The 24,781-nt window shown below is 41.0% G+C and overlaps 1 protein-coding gene across 6 annotated transcripts in view; it reads left to right on the forward strand.

Annotated features, from left to right (window-relative positions):
- Nucleotides 1–802: 802 nt before the first annotated feature.
- The window catches only part of camk2d2 (calcium/calmodulin-dependent protein kinase (CaM kinase) II delta 2), a 34,236-nt gene continuing 10,257 nt past the window's right edge, over nt 803–24,781 (forward strand). For 4 of the 6 annotated variants that reach the window (XM_040145003.1, XM_040145004.1, XM_040145006.1 and 1 more), the window contains exons 1-12: nt 805–1,226; nt 4,189–4,283; nt 17,049–17,108; nt 18,266–18,320; nt 19,122–19,187; nt 19,770–19,842; nt 21,489–21,591; nt 21,763–21,846; nt 22,108–22,202; nt 22,944–23,066; nt 23,332–23,415; nt 23,743–23,785. In XM_040145003.1, coding sequence (XP_040000937.1) covers nt 1,165–1,226; nt 4,189–4,283; nt 17,049–17,108; nt 18,266–18,320; nt 19,122–19,187; nt 19,770–19,842; nt 21,489–21,591; nt 21,763–21,846; nt 22,108–22,202; nt 22,944–23,066; nt 23,332–23,415; nt 23,743–23,785 — 943 coding nt within the window. In that variant the 5' untranslated portion in view covers nt 805–1,164. Of the gene's footprint in view, nt 1,227–4,188; nt 4,284–17,048; nt 17,109–18,265; nt 18,321–19,121; nt 19,188–19,769; nt 19,843–21,488; nt 21,592–21,762; nt 21,847–22,107; nt 22,203–22,943; nt 23,067–23,331; nt 23,416–23,742; nt 23,786–24,781 lie in introns of all 6 variants that reach the window. The other 2 variants (XM_040145008.1, XM_040145005.1) reach the window with 2 other exon arrangements.

Genomic DNA, 24,781 nt, shown 5'->3' on the forward strand with positions numbered 1-24,781 from the left:
GATGAATTGCAGGCTCATTTGCTGTGAAAAACTTCCCACAGTTGGAACATACACTTCAACGCCTCCAACCTGTATCTCAATGACTTCACATGAGGTTACTCACATTAGCTGTATGGGACTAAGAATTTATTCAGTATAAACTGAATTTAATATGAACCTTCATCATGGTGAGCATTGTTTTGATTATTAAGCTAAGCAACAACCATGACATCTTAGGATGTGTTACAGACAGAGCAATTTTGAATCTTGTCTGTTTACTTCAAACTATAAACAGAGGGGTCTTTGGGGAGTTTAAACTCTTGAGCAATGAATGCCCGGAAGTCCGCTAATATGCATGTTTGATTAGATACTTGAATGAATTTAGTGAACTCTAAGCGCTGTATAAATATTAATTCAACTCGTGATCTCGTGTCAAAAGTCGACTTCTGGTCGGATGAATTAATGAACTAAGCAACAACTTTACTTTGCCCTGATTAGCAAAAAAAAATAATCAAACAAATCAACAACTCCAACTTTAAGAAAACATGTAAAAACTGAGCATTGATACAATGCCTTACTTTTGCTTCAGCCTTGTATTAACAATAATTTAATGAATGTTTAAATAAACGACTTCTTTCAGCTGCCAGCTCCAGAGCGTATAGTGTTCCCTGTGTGTTCCTGCTAAATTTCGTTTTAAATAAACAATCTGGCCATCTTCTTTTCAGAAATTATTATTATTATTATTATTATTATTAGATGCTTGTTATTGGCCTGTGTGAGGATGCAGGCAAAGGGGTGGGGCTGAGCCCACTGCCAGGGGTAGGTGCGGTAGTGCGGCGTCTGAGGCGCGCAGAGAGACAACGCGCTGGACTGACATGCACCAGAGACAGCGATATGCACACAAAATGCTGCGTCCACGACCTCTGACAAGCTGCTGCATGTGAAGGAAATAAAGCCACAGCAAACGGTATCGCCCAGACGGAAGCTTTCGCGCAGGCAGTGCTTTGCCGCAGAAATCATCCCACCAGAGCTCCTGCCGATGCGCCCCAGCTGTGCATGATTCCCTCCGTTCGGCGTGCAGGTCCAGGACAAAACCGGGCAGTGTTGACGACTGTGCGTGGTGGATACTGTTTGTGAGTGCACCTCCTCCGCTTCTCCGCACACCCCTTGGCAAACTCCTTCAGGATGGCGTTAACGATCTGCACGAGATTTACCGACGAATATCAGCTGTTCGAGGAGCTGGGGAAGTAAGGACGCATGTTTTTTATCATCTGGCATCATCCCCGTTTGAAATGCCAGCCTATTATGTAATAGGCCGCCCTGTCTTAAGGATGTGGATTCCGGGCTCTGTGTGTCTGTGCGTTTTTTGTGAGTGTGCGTGTGCGCTCTGCTGATAGTGTAGTCATGGAGCCTACGCTGCAGGGGTGGCTAAATACGCTATCATGTACCATGCAGGCCCGTGCAATGGCATCCCGTTTGACTCAATCCTGCATTTGAAACCCCGCTTACGTTTCGTGATTAGGAAGGAAGATGTCGAGTCGAGCGCGGCGTCACTCGCCTCCATCCTGTGCAGCCACTGATGTTTCATTTCGACCCTTGGGGTGGCACAGGGGGGCGAGGAGCTCCCTTGCTGTAAATTGAACCGGGGTGAAATGCACCTGGGTGCGTGGAATGGTGAGATTTAGTGCCCCCCATCTCTCCTTTCCCCCCTCCCCCCAAGTCCTCCCCCCTCCCGCCTGACAGAAATACACACTCAGTAATGCGACAGCATGTAGTCGGCGGTGACACATTCCCCCAGCCGAGCATCGAGCTGCGGTCAGTTATCAGACACAGGCAGGGAATTCCTCACCCCTGAGAGAGAGAGAGAGAGAGAGGGTGGGAGCGAAAGATCCGCGTACCTGCATGTGTGTGCGCGCTCATGGATGAGTATTATACCCCTTTTGGGGGGCGCGTGTCTAGGTTTGTATACATATCTGTATGTGTGTGTATATTCGTGTGCTCATGCAGTGCCTGACCTGCAGTTCAGGCCCGTGGTACGTGTGACTGTGCAACCCCGTGGTCAGTGGTGCACAGTCCCAGTTGTCTGCAGCCTGGGCAGATACAGTAGATGCAAGTGTACTCCCAGTTACTCAGTGTCTCCCGCTTAGCGTTCTATCAGGAGGAACTTAACCCCCCCCACACACACACACATACACTGATGGAAGCCTTTTTATAGTGAAGAAGAAGAAATCTAGTCTACAGCCTCAGACCCCTGCCTTTATGATCCTATCCTGTGTTCATCTTACACCATCTGTCATTAATAATGCAGCCATATTGCTTTTATAGTACCTTTTAACTCACCTGGTCCTCTCACTGTGTGCAGCACCATTTTCCCCCACACTGACATACAGTAGAGACTAGCTGGTACTGATAGAATGAAAAAATACCACAATGTTTTTGACCAAGTACCTGGACATTGTTAATGCTTCAATAAACCTGAAATGATTATTTCAAAAGATATTTAGATGCTGTAAAAAAAAACATCTGTTTAATGAAAATACAACATTCACACTATATCAACATTTTGAAAACAAACATCCTCAAATTGTTGATATTTAGTCTCACATACGGTTGTGAGCTTATGTGACCTTGGGTCGCCCATAAACCCCTCCTGTGCATCCCTATGCAGAAATGTTTTCGTCTTTGTGAAGCATTTTTATGAAATTGCATAATCAGATGTTCCAAGCTGGTCATGTACAGTGTATGCCACCTAATTTTGGAGCCGTATTGGACTTAACTTGTGAAAACACAGAAACATCCTCACTGCCGATGGTTTGGCTGGTAACACTCCACCTTGTTCCGGCTAGCATGCCTTTAACTTTGAAACACAACAGCACGGGTAATTTAACTGTGCCGTTATTGCACATTCTGTCATGTAGGACTGTACAGACTCATTTAACAGACACAGTTAAAAATCTGCATTTCACAGTGCCATGCTGCCCAACTATGCAGGATAGTCGAGTGAAATTCTTATGTAACATGTTATGCTATGATCATTTCCTTTACCAAATCCCCCATAAATTAGAGGTAAGCTTTAGTGGCAAGCTGCTCACTCCAGAGGATGTTAGATAACATGGTCATGGTACACATTACTATATACTTAGCAGTAGCTAGTGATTACATTGGTACAAAGCTTCATTTATTCCTCGTATTTTAACCAAATAATATGACACTGTGGTTTAACATCATGCCACAGTTGGCAGCCATTAGAAGTAAAGTAAGTGCAAGAAGGGGGTTCATTTGAGGTAATGAGTCTTCCCAGCTTTGCCTGCCTCATGTCTATATCCAAGTGCGTCTAACCGTTGGTGATATCTCTGATGTTGTCTGGGGCTAGACAGGATTTTCCGGGGGGGGCAGATTCTCTTGGAAAGAAAAGGCATGCGCAGTCAGAGATGGAGGTTGAATAGTAAATCGGCGTGCATGGCTGCAGAGTTGAGTGGAGCTGAGGTGGCCCGCTGCATGGTTGCATTTAGAGATGAGAGATGCGGCACTCTGCTCTTCTCCTCCCTCAAATATAGCTGACCTAGTTTTTTGGTCGTCATACATGTGCCTGAGACCCCGGAACAACACATGGCTGAAACAAAAGCACGTTCTGTTGGTGTTAGCGGTCCCATGTAGTGATGAGGATAATGTGTACTGTAGGTGTTTTTTGGTGAGTGGGTTTGTGTGAGTAGCTGCATTGCTACTGAGTCTACACTTTTGGTGTAAATTCATATGGAACTGTGCCTGTAAAACTTAAAATTTTAGCTTGGCCACAATTGTGATTAGTCATCTATGACATCTGAGGACTGTTTAACAAAGCAAGACTTTTAGTCAAGCCAGGTTTATTTCAGTGAATCACAGAACCCTGTTTTATGAAGCAGGTTTAAATATGTTACCGTGGAAACATATCCATCCAGACTAGCAGTCATAACCAGCGGTGAATGTCAGATTTATGATAATTTGACACGTGCTCCTTTTATTGGCAAATTAAAAAGAAGAATGAAGTATCTGGTTCACCTTTTTTAGGCTGACTCAGGCCAAGCTTTTTCAAATAAGCCTCACTTTTCTTAGCCCCTGTTTTGAAACACCTGCTGATTGTACACCGGCTGGTCTAGATCACACCTTATATCGTTTCTTTGACCTTTTTGAATACATTAATACGTGATTCTGTGTGTGTATTAATTTCAGGGGCGCATTCTCTGTGGTCAGGAGGTGCGTGAAGATCTCCTCCGGACAGGAGTATGCTGCCAAAATCATCAACACCAAGAAGCTTTCTGCCAGAGGTAGGGAACACAAACACACGCGTAACATGAACAGAAACACAGGCCCCGAGTATCACCAAGTTATGTGTGGATGAGCTGTGAACATTACTGCTCCTGAAACAGGCTTTGAGGCTTTGAGGACAAGTTTGTGTGTGTTTGTGTGTGCGCAGGGGTGAAGGTCAATGAGTCAGAGTCAGACAGGCACACAGAGCCAGAGACTCATCTGGATTTTATTTGATTAACTTTTCTGTGTGTTTGCAGACGAAAAAGGTTGAAAATGTGTCAAGTAAATGCTTTATCGGTTTGCCTGCTTGCATTTTTGTGGTGTGTAGTACACATCCTTTTTGTGTTATTCAAATCTGTCCTTCGGTTTCTATGTAAATTTTTGTCACATCCAACCTTGTGTGTGTGCCTGGGTGTGCGAGTGCTTGTGGTCTGTATTGATTCAGGGCTCTGGCTGGTCTTGTCGTCCCAGGGGCAGATCTCTTGCGAAGCCGACCCAGTTCTTTCACATCCGTCACTGTAATTGTAGCCACCGGCCTGGTTGCTTCAGGCACACATATTCACACACACATGCACACACACACACGCGCACACATGCACAAGCACGCACACACACACACACACACACACACACACACACACACACACACACACACACACACACACACACACACACACACCACACACACATGACCCAGGAACTGCCAAAAGCATATTCGTGATTACTAACCAATAGTATGTTGTGCCTTTGCTGTTCCTCCTTCTTTTCAGCCAATGGCATGTTTTGTCAGCACTTGCTTGCCTGTGATAACCCATGACTCTTATAACACACAAGGAGTCAGGCTTATGTAGATGTGAGCTGAGCTTTTTAGCCAAAATTTAATTTGTTACAATTTATTGGAAATTACTTTGGCGGTTTTGCACATGTTGCCTCACTCCCTATAGTTTCATTGATATGATTCAAATGTATGGTTTGTTATAGTGTTGAAGTAGGTGTTTATTAACAAGCAAGTATTTTGCCGTTCTTTCTTTTGAGCAGTTCCCCATGTCCCTCCTCGTCAGCATTCTCATCCTCTCCATGTTCTCTGCACTTGTGCATTTACTCTTCGTCCCTATTTTGCATTTTCTTTTTCTTTCTCTTTCATATCTGTTGCCTTTTTTTTTTTTTCCTTTTTTGGTGATTTACAAGACGCTGTCATATTTCTTACTTCTAGTCACTAATACCTCACCATCTATCCCTGCCTTCCTTCCTCCATCGCTCTGTTTCTTATTTCTTTGCTCCCTCATGCTGCATCTCTCTTGTTTCTGCTTTCCTCTCCCTTCCCTAAACAATCCTTTGCTCTTTCCCTTCTTCTGTCTCTCTTCTGCACATGTTGACCCTCCCGCTTGCTGAGCGCAGTGTTGGTAATAGATACCTCGGCAGATGGATCAGTGTCTCACCACTTGCATGCTGGGATAGATTTTCCAAAAATACTGCAAAGGGTTATCTCACCACATATGCGTGTGGGTCTATGGATACAAACACTCACACACACACACACACACACACACACACACACACACACACACACACACACACACACACACACACACACACACACACACACACACACACACACACACACACACACAAACACACACACACAAACCTGCACTTCTATCTTTGTGAGGTCACTCATTTACATAATGCATTCCCTAGCCCCTTACCCTACCCTAACCTAAACCTAATTCTAACCTGGACCCTAAAACCAAGGTTTAACGGTCAAACAGCGATTTGAAATTGTGTCAGAAAATGAAGACCGGCCAAAGGACAACTCAAACTGGTCCTCACAAAGATAGAAGTACATGTGCTCTCTCTCTCTTTCCTGTGTTTGTTTGTGTATAGAGGTTTACATACCGCCCGTGCTGGCATGTTGGATATGGTCTAACCCTCTTTCAGCGATAAGCCCTAGAATTGCAACTCTGATTCTCTTCTCTGTGGAAGGATCATGACCTTCTGTCTACCCTACTCCATCACTATGTGTGTGTGTTTCCTATGCAAGTGCATACATGTGTTTGTATGAGTATATATAATTGAAAAGGGTTTAGGGTAGGATTGGTGTCCGAAATACAGTCAGATCAAGGCGCTGTATGTGTGTGTGTGTGCTTGGTGTTTCTGGTTTTGCACGCACATGTGTGCATTTCGCTTATAGGACCAGTCACAGTCCTGCAATCTGCAATCCTGATTATGCAGCATTTCATTAAGAGCAGCAGATGAGTCAGTGAATGAGAGGAAGCAATGGAGAGAGAGAGAGAGAGGGGAAGAAAAGGATAGGAAGCAGAGGGAGAGAGACATAATCAGAGAGAGGGAGCACGGAAAGCCAACACTTAAGTACGTGAGTGTGTGTGTGTGTGTGCGTTTGTGCACACTGAATCCCTCACATCAGTTGAATATTTGCCCTCTGCCTTCAAGCTTTCTTCAGTGTCTTGTCACTATAACTCTCTCTGCTATCTTTTGTCACATTGTATTTGCTTGTGATGTCCTGTGTGTGTATGAAAGTATGTGTGTGCTCTTGTGTGTGTGTGTGTGTGTGTGTGTGTGTCTGAAATCCCTAATCTGTTTGTGTGTGTGTGTTTGTGCACATGACCGTCCTTATTTGTGTATCTGTGCAGTAGCCTGGTTGCCTCTCTATGTGACCCTTTCAGCTTGTCTTAACAGTTGGGTAGATTTGCAGTGTTGAATCCATCACAATAAAGATATTTTGAATTTGAATTCTCTTCAGAGACTTTATTATCATTGTTCCTGGCTTGATGTCATTCCAGTCCACTGATTAATAACTGACCCTCCCTCAGAGTCCATCCCAGTTTCTGTGAAAATTGGGCTGTGCCGTCGTTATTTTTGTAATTTGCAAGTGCCATGGTAACAGATGATAGCTGTTGCTGAGGTGTATGCCAGTCTGCCTCAGTGTTATACATACATATATAGATATACACAGATATATGTTTGTATGTGTACTTGTTTTCTTTTTCCATATCGTAGCTTTCCTTCATTAGGCAAGATAAAGATTTGCCCTTCCTTCTCTTGACAGTTTTTCATCTCTGTGTTCTTCCAGTGTTACCGTGACTCTGTTTCCCCTCACTTTGAAATAAAAGGAAGGAGGGAGACGAGAGAGAGGGGATGTGATTGTGGGAGAGAGACAGAGGAATGGGAAGGAGAGGAAGGAGGAATCAGTGGGAAGAAGGGGGATCACATGACGCACTCGGTTCTTGAAAGCTAAAAATAAATGTTGGTCATTCTCTCACTCTGGGCTTTTCTCTCTCTCGCTCTCTCTCTCTCTCTCACACACACACACACACACACACATACACACACACACACACACACACACACAGCATGACACAGTATTGAAAATATTACATTTTTGAGCTAGGTTTTTCGGTTCACCGCTTAACGCTCACAGTGTTAAGAACCTTCGGCATGAAACGTGGGGAAAATATCTAATTGCAATTTTTCTAACCGATAATCTACATTCTGATTATTTTTTACATTATCAATTCAACTCCAAGCAGTTTATGGGGGTATACAAAGTACTAAACAGCTACCCCAAGCAGAATTACAGTGTCTGGAAAAGAACCAGATGAAATGATGCGATTGCTTGAATCCAGTCCTCCCTTCCCATTTGCAAATCAGTCAGCCAGTTGATGTCAAAGTAAACTTACAGTAGTTTCTCTGTAGAAAAACTGCTCAAATTAGCTCACATTTAGCCAGATATTACTGTATATAACGTCTGACAGTGTTCAGGATTGACAAAAACTCTCATAAATCCATGTCTTCTTTCTAAATTTCTTCCAAAGCTTTCAGCACCATCTGCTATGGACACATGATAACAGCTGAACCATCTCCATTACAACTGAGCAAATGCCATTCACTGATAAAGGCTGTTAGATGTAGCTAAAAGCTCTTTCTTTCTTTTTTTTGTGTGTGTGTGGCCTAACGCCACCTGACTGAAATTAACGCCTTTGACTTCACTGACTGACAGAACGAGCTACTTCACATCCCTGAAACAATGATATGATGTGCACAGAGGTTACACTCACCTAGCAAGCCATTAAATGCCTGCCTGAAAACAATGTGATATAATCAACTAGATTGTTTACCCTGAGGGGGAGTCATTGATCTTTTTGAAAGACAGTCAACTCTGTATCATTTTGATACAGAGTGATGTTTCTTTCCCAACAAATTCAAAATTGCAGCTCTCGCATTTTTAAAATGACAGGATTTCGATATAAAAACTTTTGAATGTTCAGCCTGGAAAGAACCTTCAGTAGGACTAACAAGGGTAATGAACTCTACAGAAGGTGAAGGCAGTGAAGGCATAAATACAGAGGAGTGCATCTGCCTGTGTCTTCTCCTCCCTTTTTCTCTCACCTTTTTTACTCTGCCTATTGCCTTTTCAACCTGTATCTTTTCGATCTGTTTGATTTACCCTTTCCCCCCAGCAATCTTCTCCCCCTCGGTCCTCCTCCCGCCTCTTTCTTCCTCACTTATTCTCTGGCTTCCTTACAGTAAAAACAGACTGTGAGTGTCACAATGGAAATCTTTCATCAGAGTCTTGTCCCGCATGTTTACAATTCAAGGTTTTATCAGACTTGTTCAACTATGAAACAAGAAACCGCAGTGAAAGAGAGTGATAGAAAACATCTAGATAGAAAGCACAAGTAGATGTAGACAATGTGGCATTTTCCTTAAGTATTAAGAGCAACAGTGTTGGTTTTTAAGTGTTATATTGATCAAAGTATTTGACTTCCTTACAGATAAAGCTTTGCTGGTTGCTATGCCAGCTCTTGTGGTAACCCAGGATCTACGCTGTTAGCACTTTGCCTTTTTTTTCTATTTATTAAGTTAGGGGAAAATTTTCACTGTTTTTATTACTACTGTTTAAATAACAGACATGATATTCTCAAGAAGAATTGTTTGTACTGTGATTATGGGTACAGAATTTTGGTACCTTGGTGCTGCCAATGCTCTGCAGCTACACCACATTCTGTAAGTGTTACCTCAGAAATTTAGCCATAACCATAATAAAGAATCCCTGGCAAAGTAGGGCTTCATTACTGCATTTAAATCTGAAGCTTTTTGTGTCGATATATGTGATTAGAAATGTGACTTTGTGTCTGTTTCTTTCTGTTGTTAAGTCCTTTGTCAGGATGTCTCTCAGATTAGCCCACTTTTCCACATTAGTCTAATGTTTGTCTGCATTACAATGGATTAGATAAAGGCAGACATTACTGGATGTTATGAGACTCCAGAAATACTCTGGGGACAGTTTTATCTCTGACACCAGACACCACTTGTTTCTCCTCAGAGGAGAAAGCAAGGAAGTGATCAGTCTCATAATTCTTCCTCTGTTGGAAACCAGCGGAGGGTGACGGTGTCTCAGCGTCCTGGATGGTTTCATTAGACCCCCGGGTTCTGTGGGGGGTAAAATGGAAACGTACGGAGGAGGACTAGCTGCTGGCCACAGAGGATGTTACTTTCAACCCACTACATCTTTTTAATTAAAACTCTTAATTAAATTGAAGCAGAGCAATTCCAGCACCCTGTTGCATTGTGTGTGTATTAGGGTTAGGGTTAGGGTTAGGTTTATTTCCATTATCGATTAAATTATTGATTGTTTAAACAGATTAATCGAGTTATGCCCATCAAAAGTTCCCACAGGATGTTTTCAAACTGATTATGTAAATCTAATACCAATACATAAACCCAGTGACATATTTGTTCATATATTTGAACAAGTGAGTAATGTCTTTGAAAAATCAACACATATTTAATAAAGAAAACAAGATTTTTTTTATATTACACGTCAGTTGTTATATCAGAAAAAAAAAAAAACTGCAAACAGTTCATATCAGCATGAGACCAAAAACCCATGTTGTTCTTTTCCTAGTGTGAATGGGTGTGTGTGTGAGTGAGTTTTAGGTTTCAGTGAAATGCGTGTTTGACAATATTATGTGGGACTGTTTTATGAAAGAGGACAAAAATCCGATGACCACAATAAGTTGGTCAGGCAGAGTGAAGGATAAAAAGCTGGTATAGAATGTTCAAAGTGCACTTTCTTCACACACATGCCTTTCTCTTTGTCTGACTCTTCGTTTCTTTGTGTAATTGACTATGTTTCTCTGTCAGGTGTTTGCTCTGTCTCTATTTCTGTCCCTGTTTCTTGCTTGCTTGCCTCCAGCTTTCTATGTCTGCCTGTGTCTTCTCTGTCTTTCCCTAAATTTGGTAGTATTAGACGTACAGGACGTCAAACTAACAGAAGTCAAAGAAAATACACACATACACACAGAGCAATACACTCTGCTGCAGTGCGGTTGCAGACGTGACACATCAGAAACTGTAGGAGAAACAAGCAGCAGCGGAGGGAGACAGAGAAGGAAGTAGAGGTGGAATTGTTTGGAATTTTGGAATTTGTCCTGGGATGGCAATGATTTGCAGTGTTAGGATAATGTGTAACCAACTCTTCAATGTATAACTCTTAAGTGTAATCAAACAGGTCTCTGGACCTGGAATTTCTTCTCTTTATAGAGTTAACAAAAAATCCCTCCTTATTTTAGATAAAGCTGCAGCAGGAAAAGCCAGGATGGGAGGATGATTCAAGTCAAAGAAAAAAACTAAAAACAAACAATAAAATGCACACTGTGGTATACATCTGTGTCCACTGAAGTCTCTTAACTTCTTTGGTGCTTATTTCGCAGTAAGGATCACTTCCCTGTAGGCCTCTTTAGTAATAATCATAGTATTATTCGTTTTTCGTTTTCAACATAGCAACATAGTCCTTACACAAATAAACAAATGTTCTTCATGAAAGGACCTAAATGTTTACTTTTTATCATTAATTTTCTGACTTGAATGCACAGTATGTAACCCCTTTGGTAAAACCAGACAGCTTCCAGCTTTCAGCTTTCTCTGATGAGTGGTTTATGAGAGCAAAAAATTATTCCACCATATGTGGTTGCAGGTTTTCTTTTTAAACAGACAATTTAACGACTCAACAAGGTGGTCACTACTATTAGGTCACTATTGCAACAGTAACTTTATTCTGATTATTCATAAAAAATAATGAGAAGTGGTACAGTTATTACTAAGCAGTTGAGTAATTTTTCTTCACAACTTCTCCATTTACTATTTTTTGGGACTTGGTTACTTTCAACATCACGTTTCTGTGAGCTAGAAAGAGTTACCTTGAAAAGTGACATAAACAGATGCATGAGTAACTCTTAATTTACTAGAAAGAATGCAGACTATCTTTAGTGTAATAGGTTATTCATAAGTGATATATTACCACACTCGGCCTCAGGCTGGATGACTAACTAACAGAGACATTAATGAAAAGAGCACTGTCCTAAGTATGGTACAAAGTGTGAGATCCTAATCTGGGCAGCACAGAGGCTACATCCTTGGGATGAAAAAAAATGAAAGAGAAAACCTTTTACTGAAAAAAACACCATTGTAACAGGAAGCCACTTGGTATATTGTAAATGAAGTAACCAACCATCATGGTCTGACATACTTACAGACAGATATTCAGAAAAGCACCTTAGATCAGGCCAAAAAGGTCCAGAGAGTCCTGAACGATAACAATGACTGGGTTAGCTCCACATTTGTCTCGAGAAGTACACTGGCTCCAAATTATGTAAAATGCTGCTGTCAGTTTTAACCACATAAGCAGAACGACTCTCACTAGTGCACACACACAGATACTTTCAAGTATTGTAAAGCATATTTATCAGCCAGTCACAACTCATTGTTGTCAGTCTGGGACTTTTGGAGAGTCGGGCAGAGTTAAAAGTTGACTGCAGCAAAGGTTTGTTCAGGGAAAGGTGTAAAATGTGATTTTCTCGTCCATTAAAAAAAGGAATATGCTCTGTCAGGATAGCATATATAACAACCACACCTTCACTCACGCCTGTGGGCACTTTTGTGGTCCAATCCAAGTTGAGTGGCAACTCTTAAAAGTCCGTAACAATAACACAGCAAACAAATGAAAACCACATGAACGCAGGGAGAACATACACACTCCACATAGAAAGGACCAGGACGAACCCCGCACCCTTCATGCTGTAACCTGAGCAGACCTCAGCCAGACAGCATTAAAACATTTGTATAGTTGCTGACATCTTGTCAACAATTGCACTATTTTTTTTCAACCATGCTGTGGTTGTATGTTTACTCAATAAAGCCTATGCTTTAATATTATCACATTTTTCTTGTCTTTCACAACAACTGCATCATCTTTGCTGTAGCTTAAACGTCATGTCAAATTCATCTTGCAGTTGCAGAGGGCTACAGGGGATTTTTTCTATTTTAAGCAGGTATCTCAACAAAAAGATCAAATGCAGACAAACATTTAGTTTGGTTTTTGGTATTTGTTGTAGTGCACTGTGTGTACTTCTGTTTCAGTAGTGCTGCTTTTCTACTTATCCTAATGCATGTCCACAGCGTGTGCTCTGTGTGTTAAGGATTAAATGATTTAATGTTCCAGAGGAAAAGTGTTTGAATTACATGTCTTTTCCAGTGTGTGTGCTTCTACAGGATTAGTTACTTGTGCTTTCCTGTACGTAGTTCTGTAGAGTTTGACAGCTGTGTGCGAACTCTCGATTTGTCGGCCATTTGCATGCAAGGCTGGTTCCACTGCAGAGGAGAGGAGAGGCCTGACACTCTGATTGGTGCAGGAGTTGCTAGACAACAGATGTCCAGCCGACTGAGAGGTGGACTACCTGTGGAGGATGGAGAGGGAGAGAGAGTGAAAGAAAAGTAGAGGGTGAAAATGGTGGTGAGAGGGAGTGAGGAAATCATATGACAGACATTTACAGTGTGCGGTTTGTTACGTAGAGTGAAAAATACAACCAACCTAACTTGACCTGCCTTTGTATGTACCTTTAAAGCCGTGGTTGCAATGGTGACTTAATTGCTTCAAAGAGACTATTTTCTCATGAAGTATTTACATTATTATGTCTTCCTAATGTAGGTGTAAAACAGCAGAAATGATTACTTCTCAGTATACTGTTGCATTGCATTTACAAATATTCTGCTGCAGAAAAAGCAGCAAATAAAAGAGGCAACATGTTAAATCAAATATCTGATGTTTCCCTCTGCATTAGAGCATACTGATCTGCATTTTCAGAATGATCTGAACTGACACATCCGATTAAGGGGATTTTTGAACAGAAAGTAGTTAATAATGATGTTCATACTACAGCAAAGCTACTACTTTCTGGACAATGATCTACATTGTATTCTTTTAAATTCTGCGTTTGACGTACTCTTTTGAGTTTAGCATTTTTTTAAGTTGTGGCTGTAGCTATTTTAATGTTATTTGATCATTAAAGCCCCCATCTATGATTGGTGCACGTTGCACAGAGTCCAAACGATTACATTTGAACAAGACCACGTAAACTCTTCTTCATGGACCACAACTGCATTGTGACCAACTGGGACATTAAATCAACTGAAAACTGGGGCTCAGTGTTTCCCACTGGGAGAGTTTTTTTTTCTCCTTTATGGTGGTGATTGACCTCTATGTTGAAGAGCTCTGATATTCAAGATCTCAGGACTGGCTGACCGGCCATCTGAAAGTCGCTGTGTATGAATGCTCATGAATTCAGTATTCAGGAAGACTTAAGTATGTTTCAGAATTTCAAATATGTTGCCACAGAGACTTTTGAAAAGGGCACAAAATAAATATATAATAATCTTATTTTGGCAAATGTATTTTTTGAGAAAGTTACAGAATGTAGGAGAAAGGCGGCATGCTTTTGATATAAAATCTGGACCAGTCTAACTTCAGCAGAGTACTGGATGCTTTCTAGTAATTTGTCTGATGTAGAATGCTGTCACGATGCATTATGAAGTAGAGCTATTATATAAGCCAGTGAGGAATTTTTAAATGAACATGGGATATCTGATTGTTTACACAGAATAACAAAAGATTGTGACTTATTATTGGTATTTCTATAAAAGATTATGTTTTTATTATTAATACAAACACTTTGTGTAAATACTACTTTACACGAGCCATTTAGGAAACTGATGGAGGGCCACCACAGTAGGAAATTTGACAACATTACTTTAGTTTAATGTAAGAATAAGTTGAGTAATTTAAGCTCCCCACAAACACACATATCAAAACCGCTGTGGCAGCAGTGCAGCATGCAACTTGATGCCGTTAGGCTAAAATAACGAGTAACCGGAAAAAAAATCTTAAAGTGACATAAAATGAAGTGCCAGATTAAGAAAACTGGAAGACTGGGTTAATAAAACAAATCTATTAAATTAGCAAAGGACAGACAGAGTTTCCGTGTTAGACAGAGAGAAGCAAAGGGATTTATGTGTCATTCATTAATATGGTACGACTGAGGCAGAGATGGAGAGATTAGTGACCTTGCTCAGAGGGTCCTGCTAATCATGAAATAATGGCTGAGCTGCCCTTGTTTCTGGCTCTGCCTGTCAGGGGGCCCGTCTGCCTCTCTGCTGTTGTGCGTGTCTCTAAAGCTGGCGGTATACTTCAAAACCAAATCGAAATTGGCGTACTCTCACAGGCAATATGGCGGACTTGCGACCGCACCAAAGAGCTTCGCTGGGGTCCATTTGGAGCAGCTTGTACAGGCCTTATGTCAGAAGTTTTCACACATTCTTCTTCACCACCCCTGCAGTCAGTTAATAGTGTCATGTGATTAATTTTGCTCCACCTGTGGCCTTCGGGTGCATGTTTCCAGTTTATCTGCTGTTTATTGAAACCTTTTTCACTTCTCCAACTTAAGTAAATGATCAGTTATTTATAGCATTGTGTCATTATATGTCTGGGTCTGAATCAGTAATGCACCCAAATGGTCACTGGGTTATATAAAAAAAAAAACAGTTTTACTTTTATTTATAGATGCCAAAAAGTATATGCAGGAAACCAAAATTAGTTTAGTGAGTTTATCAATTTGTGGTTGTTTCATTTTTTAATTTGATGGATTGCATTTCATACTTGGATGGAGGGATGGAAAGGTTTTTAATAAAAGTGATCACTTGTTTTGAGAGATCATCAAACTGAGAGGCACACAACCACCTCTTTGTCCATGGTTTAGGGAATGAACATGCCATCTCCTTTTTGTTTTTGTGCTTGTAACTGACTGTACCAGGGTAGATCTCTTCTGTATTTTTAGCTTTAACTGTACTGCAGCCACAGCCCATGCTGTATTTGTTTTGCATTTCACTGTTGGGGTTTTATTCTGGCTTCATCTCTTTCACTGTGACTGAAACTCCACCCACGGGGTGTGCACTCACAGTCCTTCAGTCACAGTACACATACTGTACTGGCATTTTAACAAAGCGTTTGAGAGCACGCCAAGTTCCATTTCGTTTAAAGTATACTGGAGCCCTAAGTTTGCCTGTGTTTCTTTCTGTTGCTTTCTATAGATGCACCACACCAACACAAACAGTACCTGTACCTATAATGGGAGCAAGCTGCCTGGTGTTTTGTGTTGGTCTTGCCTATGAGCTGCATTTGAGTCCACAGTTTCCATAGCATCCAGAAGAACAGAAGAAAGAGACATGGATGAGAGTGAAAAATAGGCGTCCTATTTTATTTGGAGGAATAAGTAGAACCCGCTGCTCGTCTCTCTCTCCCTCTCTCTCGCTCTGTCTCTGTCTTGCTCTCTATGTCCCAAGGCAAAGCTGAAATGGGTCGCCACCGTAATGCATTACTCATTATAACAACTGCTGCTCTGACTCATTTCTTCTGAATCAGAGTAAATTGACTTTGGCTTCCACTGATGGGGAGATACTTCTGTTTCACAAAGTCAGATGAGATTAGTTGAGTGTCACACAGATTGCCATGCTCTACAGAGGCCTGTTTTCCTGTCTGTCTCTCCCTGAAGACACTGTTATGTTCAGTTCATGAAATTTGGGTGATTAAAAACAAGAAAAGTTAGGTCTTTGTTGTAAACATTTGAAGGGATTACTCTAATATATGCATAATTGAAATACAGTTCAGTGCACTGAACATCAAGCGGATTAAATTGGATGTGATTTTGCATACATTTACCATATTATGATATATAATATCAATAAAGGACATGATATTTTTATTAATTTGGGTATATTGATTTCAACCATATTGCCCAGCCCAAGTTCTTGATGTATATTTTGATGTATATTTTCAAATACATGAACAAACAAATGTTGACAGCAATAAAAACTGATTGAATCGTTACATTTAATTTGCGTTAAGCTTTTGAATATGTGAAATTTAATTTCATTTGTGTCCTTTTGAATTCATTTTGTCCTCAGGGTAGCAAAGGGAACCTATAAGCACATTCCAGGGGCTCATATCGAGCCTGACACTGGAGGTCAATATGAACCCACTGTGGCTTCTTACTGTGTTTGCTGTTCACTGCTGCCTGCCTGCCTGTGGCACATAACCAAGCACATATCAGGTCCCGTTATTTTTGTCAAGCATTACACTTCAGATAAAGAAAAGACCAGGGCTGACATGAAGCCAACACACAGACAGACGCAACGAGCACACAAACACACGCACAGTAGAGTGAATGTCAGGTACAAAAATACACACTGACGCTGACAATGATGCCCAAACGGTGCGATGTGTCCTCCTCTGAGTCAAAACTAACTCGCAGCCAACTTCATGTTAGATGATTCTGAAAGCCAATCATAGCAGGGAATAATGAAGAGTATTAAAAATAACCTGTCTCTGTTTCTCTCTGTGTTTGTGTCTCCTCTGTTTTTTTTTTTTTCAGATCATCAAAAGCTGGAGAGAGAGGCGAGGATTTGCCGTCTACTGAAACACCCCAACATCGGTGAGCTGCAAATCCTTGATCTCAAAATATGCACACACAAGAACACTGATACAAACGAAAACACACAGACAGTATTTTTGTCTCTTTATGTCTCTGGTGATTCCTGCTATGGCTATTTATCTTCTAGAAACGGTTACGAGAGAGCAAGAGAGAGAAACCAAGTGTGTGTGTGTGTGTGTGTGTGTGCAGGTGATGAACATCTAATGATGATGTATCTGTGTGCTCTCTCAGCCGCGTCATCAGAAAGACACGGGAGTCCTACACTCTCTCTAATCCACTGACCCTTTACACTCTTTCCTCCTCATTATACCTCTTATAAAACCTGTCTTTCCTCTTTTGTTCTATTCACACTCATCTGCTCGTATTGTTTCTTTCCTTCGCTTTGATTAATTCTGATTTCTCAAATCAGTTCTGCGATTCACAGTCGAGATTCCAATCATTTTTCAAGATAGCTCTGCTCTTATAAAGTTTGACAACAACTATGACTGATTATTTTGACTCCAAACCTTTAAAATCTCAAAAGAAAAGACAATATATGATATATTGGAGGTACTAAAAAGACATTATATAGGACAACTCTTCACTAGTATCAGGAGCCAAATGCTCAGTGGGCTTTGAGGGCATCATTGACTTCCCAAGGTCAATACAAAGTCTTGTGTATGTTAAAGCCTCAGATTAACACAGTAGCAATTTCAGCACAGCTGCAAGGACCAAGGACCAAAGTGAAAGCAAGTCAGAAAGTTTATTTCCTAATATTCAATATTTAAACATTTAAATGGATTTGAAGAATGACATTAAGTCACTGTCTTGACATGCAAAGCAAAGTCAGAGTTCTAAAATCAACATTAACATGTTTGATCATTTATAGATATTAATAACAGCCTAAATCACCATATTAATCAGAGGTGGAATACAATGCAAACTCATTTTGCTACTTGATTTACTATTAGTACTTCACACTGTTGTACGCTTTGCATGTAGCCACTGCATTTCTGATACACCTGACAACTTAACTATGAGGCAAAACAAAACAAAGGAAGCTGTAAATGATGAGTATTGGCTTTAATATTGACTGATTTCTCTGTTATTTGGCTTTTTCTTCTGTGTCTTTTCCTTTTCTGTTCGGTGTGTGTGTTTTTGTTACATCTCTTGTGCAGTACGTCTCCATGACAGCATATCAGAAGAGGGTTTCCACTATCTGGTGTTTGATTTGTGAGTAGGATACTCTAACACACACATTCTCAGTCAATTGTACATACCCTACCAATTTCACGTTTCGTCTTGTTTTACTTTCCCTTTCAATTTGTACCGTACTTTTGATGTAACCATTTTCCTAGTAAGCTCTTAAGCAATGTGTCAGTTCTGGCAAACATCTGTGAAACCACCTAATCAAAAAAACCATGCTGTAGCATCATAAGCAATAACATAACTGCTGAAAAACAGTTTTAGGAGGCCAAGCGATACATTAACCTTAACCTTCAGTCATACCAGTCAACATTGGTATTATTTGGTTTTATTTATATTTAATTAAACCTTAACCTAGCAGTATTGTTTGGAGTGAGAAGGATATATCTTACGTTGCAGGGTGAAAATATTCAGTATAAACTAATCTCTTTTGTTTAAGAGCTAGTTTGTGTGGTGCTACCCATTTTAATTAAGTGATGGATGAGTCCGCACTTAGCAAATTATAACTTGACTATGTTTGGATTCAAGAACAGCTGGTGCAACAGGCTCCTTTTAAATAAAACTCTAGAAAAGACAGGTAACCTTATTGAACCCCCTGTCGTACATTCACATGCAAGCATTCATGCACAAAGACAGACACATAACATTAAGTACATGGCTTTACCTTAATTTTCATGGTTGTGATAACTATTTGTTGGGTAAGGATTGTGTAAGGACATTAAAAAGATGAGGTATATGTGTGTGATTCAGTACATTTAAATGATTTCAATTATTGCGAAGAGAGACAGAAAAAATGTGCACACTAATATTGTCTCTGTCTCCCTGCAGGGTGACAGGAGGAGAGCTGTTCGAGGACATCGTAGCCAGGGAGTACTACAGTGAGGCTGATGCCAGGTAACACACACCCACACACAATGCGGAACACAGCAGCTATTATGCATCTCTGTCTGTTACTGGAGAGAACAACTGCGTGCACCTTTTTATATGTGTGTCAAATATGGTCGCGTGATGCAGCTGCCTTGTCTCTGAGGCATTGCATAGTTATTTGTAAAGATGATTAACGACGTATAGCCTGCGGCATTAATCACACACGGCCTACATTACTAACCAGAAAGGGAGTGTGTGTGTGTGTGTGTGTGTGTGTGTGTGGGGGGGGTGTGTGTGTCTGTATCTTTTTTTCATGTCATAGACCTTGTATAGCTTTGGTTTGTCTATACAGTGTAATACATTATATCCTGTGAAAAATGACTTGCCGACATGTGACTTAATGTCATCCATCAAGATGTAGCATCACTCATAATAAGTCTAATGAGAGGGACACATGATACATTGTTATGAGATTGTTTCCTCTTCTCTTCCCCTCAATTAATTTCCCTTCTCTTCTCTTTTTCTCTACCTTTCTCTCTTGCTTTTCTGTCTCTCCTGCCGTTTGTTCCATCACGACCCTGTGCTTGTTCATTACTCTCCTGCCCTCAGCCACTGCATACAGCAGATCCTGGAGAGTGTCCATCACTGCCATGTTAATGGGATCGTTCACAGGGATCTGAAGGTTTGTATCCCCGCAGCCACGGCTGCAGCTCCGTTTAGTCCTGACTCTGTACAACAGATGGCAATAGTTCCCTCATAGTCCTTACCTTTGCATCTTTACATTTTTCTTCATTTATAATTTGTTTTACGAAATAAAGCTGAAGTTCTTATTGTTTTCTGTTGTGAGAAGAAACATCATACCGTTATAGAATTTTTTTTTAGTTGTTACATCCTCCCATTATCCTTATAGAGGCTCTAAAGGCTTTGGGCAGTAAAGGTGATTTGACCCTGATCTTAGCTTTGAAATTTGCTGCAATACTGGTTTGCAGGATTAGAATTCAAACCAAATTGCACACATCTAAGGCCTTGTCCTACATTCTGCCCTCGTATTTCGTAACATTAGATCCTTGTTGAGCTAGTCAATATTCTTGGTTCAATATCCATCCTGCCAATATCAAGAATAAAGATCCTATTTTAATACTACCAACATGTTGCAAACGGCATGCTAGCATCTTTGTGTGCGTGTGAGTGTGTAGTACTCTACATAGAAGCAATCATGAGCCAGAACCTCAGGAATGATAACCATTTGCATAATTATATAAGAATTATGTGGAGATGAGAAATATTTTCTGAGGTCATGAATATTCTAATGATAAACTGCATTCTCATAACTTCCCGTTTTTATGTGGAGGAAAGAGGGAAGTAAATGCAAGAAAGCTGTCATGAGTGTGTTCAAATGGATTATGAGCATGTAATTGTACCTAAAAAAACAAAAAAATCTGGGTAACCATGATGGTTTTTGAATTTCCAATCTGTCGACTTTATAAGGGGAGGTGTTCTTTGCTGAAGTGATTTAAAGTTTTCAGATGCTTCATAATCAGGAGGATTTATTCATCATTATGTAAATCATTATGTAGATGTGTCCAGTTGTCAGTTAGTGTCTGTGTCCTGTTGAGTCATATGTCCGCCATAAACTGACTGCTCACAGGCTGTCAGTGTTTAGAGTCTGTAAATGTTATGAAATGTATTATTCATTAGACCACACTGTTTAAGTGGCCTTAGGTTAGCAAAGACCTTTCTGCACCTGCGTCCATGTGTGTGTGTGCTTGGTTGTGTGTTTGAAAGTGTGTGTGTGCATGTGTGCTTGCTGGGGCTTGCATATATTCATGATTGTGCTAAACTATGTTAGTGTGCGGTGTGTGTTTGTTGTAACCCATGTGTGGCCGAGACACTTGTTTTTACACCGACGTCTTGTGTGACACCACACCTTCCCCCCGTATCCTTCCCCCTGCAGTGTGCGCTTTGTTCCCACTCATGGATTTTAACAGTGGATTGGTGTCACTGTGGACAAACGCATCATGTCTGCTACCAATTCACTCTCTCAGAATCCATGAGACTGAGGGAGCAAGTCCACAGCTCCAGCAAGGAAAATGTCTGTGGCCACGTAGAGAATTGGTCCCGTGCACGTTTCTATTTCTCTGTCATTTGTGTGGCAGAAAGGGAGTTGCCTCAGACACTGATTTAAGAACAGTTTAGCATCGTTGACCCCTAATGGTTTGGATTAGGATTTGGTTTGGCTAATCTGATTTTAGATCTGTGTCTGTGGGTGGCTTGTTCCCAGAGCGTGTGACCTCTCACCTCTAACCTGTTTGACTCCGCCCCCCCCAGCCTGAGAACCTTCTATTGGCCAGTAAGCTGAAGGGGGCGGCGGTCAAGTTGGCTGACTTTGGGCTGGCTATCGAGGTGCAGGGGGACCAGCAGGCATGGTTTGGTGAGTATTCATCCATCCATTTTTCAACCTGAATCAGTTGGTCAATCAAGCAAGCAACCAATTAATCAATCAATCACTCATTTAGTTTGCTGAGAAACAGCCTAGTCACTGAATTGCCGGCTACCCCCTACCATTCCGCATCTCCTCCCTTCCTCCATGTCATTCCTCCAGGTTTTGCTGGCACCCCGGGCTACTTGTCTCCGGAAGTTCTGAGGAAAGACCCATATGGGAAACCAGTGGACATGTGGGCCTGTGGTAAATAACATTCAAATTCTCTCACTGCAACTGTTCGAATGAACTTGACGCTGGAGCTAAAGCCTCAGTCTAAGGCTTTGTCTGACCTGGTCAGGTGTGTGAAGAAGCGTGGTCTGCACCTACACTGCAGCTTCATGTTGTTTCAAGGGTATTGTGCAGTGTTAAATGAGTGAATTTTGTTTTGCTGGTGAATAATAAAGCACTGCACTATATTGTTATTAGTTCTTTACATGCTTAACTTCACATGTCACCCCCTTCCAGGTGTAATTTTGTACATCCTGCTGGTGGGCTACCCTCCCTTCTGGGATGAGGATCAACACCGCCTCTACCAACAAATTAAGGCTGGGGCCTATGATGTAAGTGTGCACTAGCATACACATTAGGGCTATCAAAAAAAACAAACAAACATCTAGTTTGAATGAATGAGAACAACAACATAATTAGTTTCAATTCATTTTAACGCCTAATTCTAAATATGTTGTAAAATAAACACGGCTCTGTTGTTTTTCGCCTCAATGGGTGATTTAAGATTTATTGTCATGGTAATGTTACTGTGCAGCAACAACATTTTTAGATGGCAAAAAAATGCCTCACTTTTTTATTCATGAGTTTTTCATGGCTGGTGTCAAATCCGAAAATGCTTTCACACATTACATCTCAGGTGGTTTGGTGCCATGAGCATGGCTCAGTAGTTTTCTCTACTTTGCATTAATGAAGAGGAGAACACCTTCCCAGTTGAGTGATAGGGCAACAGGGCATGCAGCAGATCAGAGCGTCAGTGCGTTTTCTGAAGGCCCATTCCACCGCAGTAAAAGACCTGGACTGTGCTTGGACAAGCACAGTTAAATTTTGAATTCAGACCAATCACTGTTTAAAATTTTGCAGCATTCAAACAGTAGACCTAATGCACACACAGCCAGTCTCAGGTTTACTTTATCTCTTGTCTCTCTTTCCTTCAGAGGATGGTTGTTTTATCAATTGGACTTGCTACAAGAAGAATATTACAGTTAGATGATGCTATGTTTTGTCTGTATTAGCTTTCTCCATGTAATGAGTTTTGAAATTGTGTCGTTGTCTTTTTTTTTTTTTTTTGACAGTTCCCATCCCCAGAGTGGGACACTGTAACCCCTGAGGCCAAAGATCTGATCAACAAGATGTTGACCATCAATCCCAGTAAACGCATAACAGCTGCAGAGGCCCTCAAACACCCCTGGATTTGCGTATGTTTGCACTCACACCCTAACGGAGATGCAGAAACGCACGCATAACCAAAGACACAGATTCAGGCACATACATAAATACCTATACACTGATAATAATTAACCACCATAAGTAACAGGCTGCTGAATGCTAGATTATCTAAATTCCATGAACATACACAGCACTCCACAGTCACATTGCCCACACATGCACATACATACATTCCTGCCACCCATTGTTTGCGTTCCCTCCTAATCCTCAAATCCTCTCATCTTCTTCCTGCAGCAACGGTCCACCGTCGCTTCCATGATGCACAGGCAGGAGACCGTGGAGTGCCTGAAGAAATTCAATGCAAGGAGGAAACTCAAGGTGAGAATTCTGGCAATCCTTCATGTTTCTATTTATGTAGAACAAATCATCCAGCCCCCCCCCCCCCCCCCATCCGTCCGTCTTCCTCGCTCTGGACTTCTCAGGTTAACTGAAAAAATGATGAGTTGTTGTCTAAAACCTTCACGTTGTCCTTTTGCTGTGCTCCACTCTCTTGCTGAAATGTTATAATCAATCTTCCTGTTTCTTTCTTCCTTCCTTCCTTCCTTCCTTCCTTCCTTCCTTCCTTCCTTCCTTCCTTCCTTCTTTCCATCATCATTCCCTCCTTCTTTCCTCTCTCTCTCTTTCCTCACTCTTCTATCACTGCAGGGAGCCATATTGACCACTTTGCTGGTCACAAGAAACTTCTCAGGTATGTCTCTCTCAGCCCTGCGTCCAGGACCTGATTTTCCCAAACATAACTAAAAACATTTATCTTAAAAAAAAAAAACAGGTGGTTTGAAATCCTTCTTAGCCTTTAACATGGGAGGTAATTTTGTTAGGTACTCTATAAAAAGTGCATCTTGTAGTCATGAGGAAATACATCAGAGGCACTACAAAGTAGGTAAAAATGTGTAGTCAATCTTTAACTTTGAAAAAAAAAAATGAATAGAGGCTTGTTAACCTGTTTTGGAAAGTGTTCGACCTGTTTCTCTATAGAACAAAGATGATCTTGGCACAAATATGCCACTGCTAAACAGAGTCATCTCTCTTTATCTCTCTAGCTGTTGCTCTACCACTCTATCCCTATTTCAAACTCTGTCATACTTTTTTGCATGTATTTCCTTTGACCTATCTCTAATTTTTCTATCTCTAATTTTTCTCTTTTCATTCTGCAGTAAAATGCATTAGTGCATTTGTGTCTCTTTTTATTCATCATCTTCTTCCTTTTTCAATTTTCTTTCCTTCTTTTGTTTGGATTGTGGTATCCATTTGAGGTAAGATATTTGGAATGAAAGGGAAATATGTGGGGTTGGGCCCAACCAATAAGTTGTAATTTTTAAGGATCTCTTACTCGTCTAATAGTAAATCACATATGCATGAAGAGGAGTTGTGGTATTTAAAAAAAGCAATATTGAACCTCATGCTTGCAAAAGTGCCAATATGAAATGATGAGAATGAAATTTACTGACCTGGATTCAGCATGTATTTTAAAATGCAGCTTAGTGTTTGGATTCTTTATGCAGTCAGAAACAAAGCGAGAGAGGAGCGGTGGGATTTTATGTGTGGGCGCTACTGGTTAAGTGCATGTTTATGTGTGCAAATGTCAATTTAAGAAGAATGCTGTGAGAGTCTTCTCGGGAGAGGTAGATTATCCTGTTCATCCCCTGCTAAATACACACCCAGTCAACCAACCCCCTTCAGCCCC

Source organism: Xiphias gladius, chromosome 15 (genome assembly GCF_016859285.1).
Source record: "Xiphias gladius isolate SHS-SW01 ecotype Sanya breed wild chromosome 15, ASM1685928v1, whole genome shotgun sequence".
NCBI classification, from domain to species: domain Eukaryota; kingdom Metazoa; phylum Chordata; class Actinopteri; order Istiophoriformes; family Xiphiidae; genus Xiphias; species Xiphias gladius.